Source organism: Papilio polytes, unplaced genomic scaffold (assembly GCF_000836215.1).
Source record: "Papilio polytes unplaced genomic scaffold, Ppol_1.0 DF822622.1, whole genome shotgun sequence".
Taxonomy (NCBI): domain Eukaryota; kingdom Metazoa; phylum Arthropoda; class Insecta; order Lepidoptera; family Papilionidae; genus Papilio; species Papilio polytes.
This window is the reverse complement of record NW_013526582.1, coordinates 1609601-1619915: the sequence shown is the minus strand read 5'-3', so window position 1 is coordinate 1619915 and position 10315 is coordinate 1609601. Positions and strand designations below refer to the sequence as shown.

The 10315-nt window shown below is 37.7% G+C and overlaps 1 protein-coding gene across 1 annotated transcript in view; it reads right to left on the bottom strand.

The window, feature by feature from the left end:
* LOC106105858 (G protein-coupled receptor kinase 2) overlaps positions 1 to 10315 on the bottom strand; it is a 35033-nt gene that overhangs the window by 3939 nt on the left and 20779 nt on the right. The window contains exons 3-9 of the mRNA XM_013286315.1: positions 5757 to 5869; positions 5201 to 5348; positions 4275 to 4480; positions 3466 to 3655; positions 2702 to 2834; positions 2124 to 2259; positions 1252 to 1401 (exon numbers count right to left, since the gene is read on the bottom strand). Coding sequence (XP_013141769.1) covers positions 1252 to 1401; positions 2124 to 2259; positions 2702 to 2834; positions 3466 to 3655; positions 4275 to 4480; positions 5201 to 5348; positions 5757 to 5869 — 1076 coding nt within the window. The remainder of the gene's footprint in view (positions 1 to 1251; positions 1402 to 2123; positions 2260 to 2701; positions 2835 to 3465; positions 3656 to 4274; positions 4481 to 5200; positions 5349 to 5756; positions 5870 to 10315) is intronic.

Sequence of the window (10315 nt, the reverse complement as noted above, 5' to 3'; positions counted from 1 at the left end):
AACGATTCTACTTGTTATAAAATAACCAGAAAAAAATTGACGCGAAAATATTCAACCATTGAGCTAAAAAGAATAAAATAAAATTACGACCATTTTCGATGCACTAAAAGGCGACCGGAGTTGTCATGAGACAATTGACGTCAATCGTCATATTCCATTCATACCATACACTCAGATGTCAAATGGCAAACGAGCAAGGGACCACCTGAATCCGCCGAAATAAAAGCGACCGCTGCACATAAACATCCGCAATTGCAGCGTCGCCTACCCTTCATTGACGGAGGAGACGCACATAAAGAGGACATTTCCCCTTTGCGTCTCCTCCATCGTCAAATCCACTTTTCCTTCCCATCTTCTCTTAAAATAAGAGTGGAAAGGGAAAGGGTCTAAAATTAGGCCTTTACATGTTTAGGATTTCGTATTGAAATAACTCAAATACTTTTCGACCGAGTTTAAAAAGTATGGATTCAAAAGAGGATATGCTTAAGAAAGGAGTGGATTCAGATATGACGGCTGATAGAGATGTATGGAGCAGCACATACTATGCCGACCCTCCATAAGGGATAAAGGTAAGTTGATGACAATGATGATGACTTTTCGACCGAGTTTAAAAATTCTTTCACAATTAAAAAAGCTATGTTATTAGTACATGGGCTATATTTATATAATAAAATATTTCACGCAGCCTGAGTAACATCATATTTAATATTATAAATACGAAAGTTTTGATGGATGGATGGATGGATGGATGGATTTCAATTAAATTTGACATGATTATAGAGGATAGTCTGGAAGAACACATAGGCAATCGCTTTTGTTTTTTTAAATTCTACGCGGACGGAGTCGCGGGCGAAAGCTATCTTTTATATTAGTAAGATCTATGACTATTTCTATTAGTAACATGTCCTAATTGTAGTCCATTACCTTTCCCACCATTTTCTTATACGGAAAGGATGGGAACTGAAAGTGGATTTGACATAGGAAGGAGAAATATAGTCTTTATATTTCTCCATTGATTAAGAGTAGGCAAAAATATGGGCAACGATCGCTTCGCTTTCTCGGCGAATTCAGAATCACATGCATTGCCACCTTATAATAATAAAAAAAAGAAAACAGCCTTTGCCGTCTCTGCATTAGCTGAGCTTGCCGCCTTTTGCCACATTTTTTTTACTAGCTTTAAGGTTGATATATGTAAGTCTTCATTTATAGCTTGTTTTTGTGACAATAAAAGTTCTATTTATTAAAAAAAAGGGTAGTTACTTTGACTCTCCTGTCGACCTCCTCGCGCTTGACCTTCTCTTTACGCGCGCGGAATGGCGCACGACCTTCTATCATCTCGTACACCAAACACCCGAAGGAGAACCAGTCCGGGCTGAACGTGTACCGCTCGTTGTCTATCACCTAAAACACAATACATCTTGATACATATTTTTTTATATATAAAATAGAGTATAGATGGAAATGGGGTCTAAGATGGAGTACAGTCTATAATAAAATATTACAATTTATGACGAGACGTTATTCCGTAGTGGGAAATTGAAACTAAGACGGAGTACAGTCTGTCGGATTAGTCTATGTCGGAGTACAGTCTGTGTCAGATTAGTCTAGAACGGAGTACAGTCTGTCGGATTAGTCTATGAGGGAGTACAGTCTATGTCGGAGTACAGTCTGTGTCAGATTAGTCTAGAACGGAGTACAGTCTGTCGGATTAGTCTATGAGGGAGTACAGTCTGTGTCGGATTAGTCTGTTACGGAGTGCAGTCTGTGTCGGATTAGTCTATAACGGAGTACAATCTGTGAAGGATTAGTCTATGTCGGAGTACAGTCTGTGTCAGATTAGTCTATAACGGAATACAGTCTGTCGGATTAGTCTATGAGGGAGTACAGTCTGTGTCGGATTAGTCTGTTACGGAGTGCAGTCTGTGTCGGATTAGTCTATAACGGAGTACAATCTGTGAAGGATTAGTCTATGACGGAGTACAGTCTGTCGGATTAGTCTATGACGGAGTGCAGTCTGTGTCGGATTAGACTATGATGGAGTACAGTCTGTCGTATTAGTCTATGACAGAGTGCAGTCTGTGACGGATTAGTCTATGCCGGAGCACAGTCTGTGGCGTACATACCTCAGGCGCCATGTATCCGACAGTGCCGACGCGGCCGCGTACAGTGCCACCCTCGGGCACGTCGACGGCGAGACCGAGGTCTGAGATACGCACGTGACCAGCATCATCCAGCAATATGTTCTCCGGCTTGCAGTCTCTGATATAAAACAATATTTTAATATACAAAAATGGTGATTTTATACGAAAGTTATTTTATTACGGATAAAGAAATCAGAGAAAAAAGTGCAGAGGGCTGATTACCTACTTATCAAAAACCAATCTATTGCAAGGAAAAGTAAAGTAAATCAATTACTAGAATGTTACTAAAAAAATAGATTTAATACGATTGAATTTAAAAAGGCTAATTATATGAAGTCTTTAGTAGAATAATTATTTTCACATTACCTATGACGTAGTAAAATTTTGTGGTCTAATATTCAGTTCTAACACTCTAGTTTCATGAATTTAAAGTCTCAGCAACTTTTTTAAAGAATCATTTAATAAATTACTAAAAACCATCAGATATTGTAGAAACTGGAGAAAATCATCCCAAGAAACGTTATTTTAAACACACATGTTACTTCTTTAGTTTGTTATACCTGTAGACTATCCCCATTTTGTGCAGATGTTCTAGACCGCAGGCGACCTGGGCGGCGTAGAACCTCGCGCGTTCCAGACCTAGGCCAGTGTCAGCGCCGCACATATTGTAGATATGGAACTTTAGGTCTCCACCTGGAATATAATCTTAGATTTAGATTTTGTTCACCAATGGTGTACACCAGTCTAGACTGGATTACACTTATGATGAAATCTGTCAATTATTATCTATCCTATAAATATTTTACTTCCATCTTTACTAATATTATAAAGAATGATTTGTATTTTTGTATGTTTTAATGACTCAAAAACTACTGGGCCGATTTCAAATATTCTTGTACCATTAAAAAGGTACTTAACCTCACAGTAACATGGACTATATTATCTATTTATTTTTAATACGAAGATGAAGTCGCAAGCAACAGCTAGTTAATGTATAAAAAACATTAACGTACCATTTGTTACTTGAAAGAATTTAACACAAACTCTAATATTAAATAAATGCGAAAGTTTTTCATGTAAAGAATGATTTCGATGAAATTTGGTACAAATGTAGAGGATAGTCTGGAAGAACACATAGGCTACTCACTTTTGTATTTTTTAATTCCGCGCGGACGGAGTCTCGGGCGAAAGCTAGTTTATAATAAGAAATCTGTAGTCAAGGATAGATTAAAAAAGTCTGAATTTGGCTACAAGAAAGGCTTAGTTCTTCGGTAATAAAGCAGGATAATAGAAATCTAAGCTATAGAAGATCAAAATAGTTTACCGTTCATAATAGTGAGCACCAAACAAAGCGCGTCTTTAGTCTCGTATGCATACGCCAAGTTAACGACAAAACGTGAGTTTATTCGCTGCAGGATTTGTTTCTCAATCAACACCATCGCTTCTCCTTTACGCTTCTTTATTCTCTTCTTTTCTAACTTCTTGCACGCGTACATCTTGCCTGTCGCTCGCACCTAGACAAACGCATTATGCTTTGATTGAACCAATTACCAAATACCAAAAGAGCGTAGGTGGCTCAGTGCTTTGAGCACTTGACTTGTAATCTACAGATCTTGGGTTCGAATATCGCCGTACCAATGTGATTTTCTATTTTTCCAAATTTCATATGTACACAATTTACCCGACTTTCTTACGGTGAAAGAAAAGACCGTAAAGCAACCTACACATATCGGCGAAGAAATTCAAGGATATGTGTGTAGTCAACCAACCCGCATTGGGCCAGCGTGGTTGCCCGTGGCCCCGCCACTATGCGTTAGAGAAACAGAAGGGTTTAGTGGGTATGCCCCATTATGGGGAGAATCCTACATAACTACCGTGTCCCCCCTCGGGACGCGGAGTATGGATAAATCATTCCCCTCTGAAGAAAAAAAAAGGCTCTGAGCCCCGCATATTGTTAAGAAAATCGGGCAACACTGCAACATCGGCATAGACGTGCCTATGTGACAGCTGTCAATGTCATTCAGTTGAGAACAGCGCGCATTCTGGCGGGAGTCAGTATTGTAGGTGAAGTTATATTGCATAAAAGTATGATTGTTTTTGTCTCTTTCTCTCTCGTATGGATTATATTCTCACCTGGCACGCACAGACCTCGCCGAAGCCGCCTTTACCCAGCACTCGATACATTCGGAACGTGTGTTGTGTGACCGGCTGCGCCTCTAGCCACTTCCATTGCAAATAGCGGTGGAAGTACATCGAGCGTTCGAACTCCGCGAACGGTGCGCCTGCGAGAAAACTCTTCACACAGCGCACGCACTCGCCGAATATGTCTTTAGATCCGCCTGGAAGATAAAACATGGTATGATTATCAGATATTCGGTTAACTACCGACGAGTTGATGAATTTAACACAGTTTTAAATGTAGCGCTTCGCGCTGATTTTCAGTCGCCTAGATAATATAAAAGCTTTTACCCTTCACTCCCTCCACATGGAATTAAAAAAAAAATTAGCATGTGTGATCTTTCTACTCATCTATGTCAAATTTTATTGATATCCGTATAACAGTTGAGGCTACAATCTCTAACAAACATCCATCTAAACTTCCACATTTAAAATATTAATAAGAAGTAAAAATCCTGGCAGCGAACTGTGAACGCCCTCTGCCTCACTTCTGGTACATCTAACTAATATTATAAATGTGAAAGTTTAGATGGGTGGATGGATGAATGGATGGATGTTTGTTAGAGTTTGTAGCTTAAACGGCTGAACGGATTTCGGTTAAATTTGGTACAGATGTAGAGGATAGTCTGGGAGAACACATACGCTACACACTTTTGTTTTTTTATTCCACGCGGACGGAGTCGCGGGCAAAAGCTAGTAGGACAATAAGATGAAGAAACAATGAACGCTTCTAATTAATCGAAAAATTGTCTAAGTCTTGAAATTAATTTAGAAAAAGTTCGTTTAATGTTAATAATCTATTCTCTACTCTTTCTGTAATTTAAAAATTTCGAAAATCACGATAAAGAAAGCTTGTTCATCAAATCTTAGGACAGTCCTACCTTCAAGCAGTGAGCTGGCGTCATCGACGACCGTTGGTATAACCACATCGGTAACAGCCTCGCCTCCCTCGGGCTTCAGGTACCTGCCGAACACCTCCGCGGCGAGCGCCACCCGCGTCTCCTCCAGCCCCACCTCGTACCGTTCCACCTGCAAACGTAACAGCTGCCTCTGCTTTATCATCTAAATCCACTTACCTCTATGGACAGGCTATAAGACGGCAGTGCTGTAAGACCGCTGTCTATAGACATCCACAAGTGAATATTAAATTCCTAATACACTTGCAATAATGTTATGTAAATTTGAATTAATTCTTATGAAAGTAAATTATTTAAAAAAGCTTAAACCTTTGCAAATATGATAGCTGCCAACTTATATGGTGGGTACATTACAAAATTTTTAGTTGTGCAACTAAACAGTTGAATTGCAAAACAATCGACAATCGCACAACAGTTTGCAATAGTTTAGTCAAAAGGTGCGCGCCCGCTCTTAACACTTAATTTAAATATAAGACGAAGTTAAGTTCAAATAAGTATAAATGGATGTATGGATACATACGGCATCGAGGAATCCATTGTACTTGTGATACTGTGGCCGCGTGCGTTCGCAGAACTGCCGGAACAACAGCTTGCCGATCGGCTGCTGGTCCACCACGTACTCGTAGCCTACATCTGCAATACAAACATAGATATTGCTTATAATCGATGAGGATGATTTACGAAATAAAGATTACGTAATAAAAAAAATTTAAATAAAGCAACGCCATCTATACATGTAATAAAATTGAAGCATCTGTTTGTAGTATCAAAAGAAAAATTCAAAATTATAGGAAGATGGTGTATTTGTGTTGCTGTTATCGAAAATCGCATTCATTTTTGTCTGTTTGTCAGTCCGCAAGCCGTGTTTTTTCCAGGTAATCTTTGAAACGGCCGTTTTCGACCAGATTTTTACTGAAGACTTTACTGTCAAATTGACCAATAAATAATATTTACTAGACAAAATCATACAATCGATTATAGAGTAGAGGAGCTTGACTCAGACGTGATAATATATCTTATAAGCAAATTGTTGGGTAGCAATTAGGTCCTACTTATAGTTACTAGCTTTCGCCCGCAACTCCATCCGCGAGGAAATTTATAAAAGTCTACGGGTAGCGATGGTTTCGCTATTATCATACTTCATACAAATATTATAAATGCGAATGTTTAGACGGATGGATGTTTGTTAGAGTCTGTAGCCTAAACCGCTGAACGGATTTTAATAAAATTTTGTATTGACGTAGGTGATAGTCTGGAAGAACACATTGGCTACTCACTTTTGTTTTTTTTAATTCCACGTGAACGTAGTCCGCAGGCGAAAGCTAAATGACTTTATCGTTGAATTTTTTCGTCGTAATTAATAAAACATCCCAGAGCTATTTGAAATAATTAAATAAACATAACTGTGAGCCGAGGGAGCGCAGAACGCTTTGCCTAATTAACTTATTCAATTTGGGTCACTATTGTCCCACTAGAGGGACACGCCTCGCCTACAGAAAGACTTTTAATTGTATATTCTACTAGTTGCTTTACGCGATTTCGCATGAATGGAAAAATAAAACAAATTATATTGTCGACTCACTATATTGTCCTTACTAAGAGTATTCTGAGCCCACCATAAGTTAAGGGTGACTGTTATAGTCAACTATATTATAACTAGCTTTCACTCGCGACTCCTCCAGACTATCCTCTACATCTGTAGATCTGGAGGAATTTTCGATGCAATTTGGTATATCTATACAAGATTGCAAGAAATTCGTTCATCCGTTTAAGCTACAAAATCTAACAAACATCCATCCATCCATCCATTTAAACTTTCTCATTTATAATATTAACAGTAAGATGTATAATATAATAATATTTTAAAGAGGAAAGATATGGATTTTTTAAAAGGTCTTTCACCAATAGAAAGGCAATTTATCGGTGAGTAACATAGGCTATATTTTTTAATTTCTTACGGACGAAGTCGTGAGCAACTGCTAGTAGTCAACTAAGCTTGACAGTGGGTCGACTTCACACATATCTTTGAATTTCTTAGCTGACACGTAATGCCAGTTTATATGAATTCGAAATGAAACGAAGAAATGTAACAAAAATACATTATCGCGGCACCCTAAAGTCTACACCGCTTGCAAAGTAGAGGAAAACCATAAGTATGTATCGATATTCGTAAGAGAGTAAAGATATGACGACTGACAGTCATTGGCATTGCCAACTGATGTTCTTGGTAGCCTATTAACAAGGGAGAGTTTATAATAATTTTTATTACAAAGAGAATGTTTTAATTAAAAAACAGACAAGTTCTGAGTTACCTACAGGCCTTTAGGGATTGTAGAAACCTAAGCATTCTGAATTAAATTAGATGTTTATTTTACAACTAGCGTAAATCTGCGTGGAATTAACAAAAAAAAAACAAAAGTGAGTAGCTTATGTGTTATCCAAGATTATACTTTATATCTATGCCAAATTTCATCGAGATCGGTTCAGCAGTTTAGGCTACAGACTCTTAATAAACATCCAGCCATCTAAACTTTCACATATTAGTAAGTAAAATTTTACAATTTTCATTTCCTATAGCCTCGCCCTTGACAGGAGTTACATTTGAACCTTCAAAATACTAGGACAGCATAAACAATTGTGCGTCATAACAGTTAACTGGTTAATTAGAATGGTTGGGGTTCGAATCCCCAGTCGATGACAATTACAATTTAATCACTTAATAACGAACCGTGCGTGGAACTGTAGGGACTGATGTTTATGGTGCCTTGGTAAAATGTTTTACCACGTTACCATGATATGTTTGTATTATGGTGACATAAACCTGAATGTGTTAAGATTGAATGTTAATGGCTAACAAGGTAGAGGAAGACCGAAGAAAGTATGGATGGATTGTGAGAAAGAGGATATGCGAAAGAGGGAAGTGGATTCAGATATGACGGCTGATAGAGATGTATGGAAGAGCAGCACATATTGTGCCGACCTTCAGTAAGGGATAAGGGCAAGTTGATGATGATGATGATGATGACCGTGATAAGTCGTGAAGGCAATATTTTTGTTCAAGACGCTAAAGCGACTATAGTCCAAGATATTTCAGTGATCATTTTAAAATTACCAGTAAACTTGTGCGTTTATCTCAAATTATTCGAGACCTTTCAGAAGTAAAGTACTAAAATGTGACAAAACTTGTTAGTAGCCCGAAGACATTAAGTTATCAGGGGCGTTGTAAGTTAAAGTTAAGGGTCCCTTTTTACGACTTGTTCAAGGAGAGTTTATGTCTTTCTAAATTGAGACAAACTCTTTATTGTTAAAACATCTGTTGAGATAGTTCTTTTATATATAAGTTTTAATAATAAATAGAATCTCTTCATTTATGCAGGAGAAAGGTCTATAATCTAGTCTAAAATCTTACTATTTTATAAATGCGAAAGTTTAGATGAATGGATGTTTGTTAGAGTTTGTAGCCCAAACGGCTGAACGGATCTCGAAGAAACTTGGCATAAATGTAGAGGATAGTCTGGAAGAACACATAGGCTACTCACTTATGTTTTTTTTTTAATTCCACGCGGACAGAGTCGCAGGCGAAAGCTAGTACTGTATAAAATTAGTGTTTATTTTGTCAAAAAAGTCCATATCATGGTTAATTCAAAGCCCAAAAACATTGATCAGATTTTCATCAGAATTTCACGACTTTTCCCATGCTCTAAACTGTTTGCCACCCAATAATGACACTTATCACCTATCCCTTAAAGTTCAAATATAACATAGGTTGGTATACACTGGATTCCTAAGATGCCGTCATGCAAATAGCGAGAGGACAGCGGCCCTGCGCTCGTAATAGCACTGACGTCATCAACCACGCATCACTCCATCACCAACGTTGTTAACGCCAGGTGAAAACACGCCTACGGTAAAACCCTGTTTTCACTAGGCCCGATTTTATTACCACGCGAGAACAGTTCCTGTGGCTGAGTTACTCATTGTGTAAAGTTAAACGCGCTAGTGGAAATAGATAGCCGAATGCAACTAAATGCAAATAAGGGTTTAAGCGACTACCATAAGAAAATCTTAATAAGTCTTACTAATATTATAAAGGTGAAAGTTTGGATAGATGTTACTTAGAGTTTGTAGCCTAAACTGCTTAACGGATTTCGATGTAATTTGGCATAGATGTAGAGCGTCTGGAACACATAGACTACTCACTTTAGTTTTTTAATTATATCCGAGAGAAACGCCGGCACAAGCTAATATAAAATAAAAATCTTATCTTTAAACAAAATGCTTCAGAAAACAATATTAAGAAAGCAGTAAAAAGATACATAAAACGGAAGTAAAGGAATTTAATAAAACGATATACGGAACCCGTTCCAATATGCGGAAACTTAGATGTTTACTACTAGTACGGACTAATAAAAATATCTCTCAACGACGTTGGTTTGTAATATGACAGGGCGCCGTCGCCCGGGGTACGGTAAACGCAGACTAATTTACGATTTTATTACAGAACATTCTAGAAATAGTTTATGGAAATTCGAACAGCACAATTTAGACGCAAACCCTCTGTAAGGACTTTGTCCAAATAAATGTCGAAGAACATTTATCTCTCTTTTTTTAAAGAAAAAAAGTGATGACAATATCTATACAAACTAGATTTCGCCCGCGGCTCCATCCACGTAGAATTAAAAAAAACGAAAGTAAGTAAACCTATGTGTTCTTCCAGACTATCCTCTATATCTATGCCAAATTTGATCGAAATCCGTTCAGAAGTTTAGGTTACAAACTATAACAAATATTAGTATAAAGTATAAAGTATGATATAATAAAGCGTAAACACACACACACACACTACTTAGTTACGTACGATGTCAGCATCCATAGTGCATTTTTTAATAACAAGTCCTACACTTAGACACGCTTTAGACTATATATTTTCACGTTAATAAAATTAAGGAGTTAATAATTTGGATAAAACTGTTATGCAGAAAAGGGACAAAAACTACAAGCTGATAAGGAAGCAAGGTTGCTATGGTAACGGTGAATGTTATCCAACGTCAAATGCCTTCCTTGTCATTTGTGCATTTG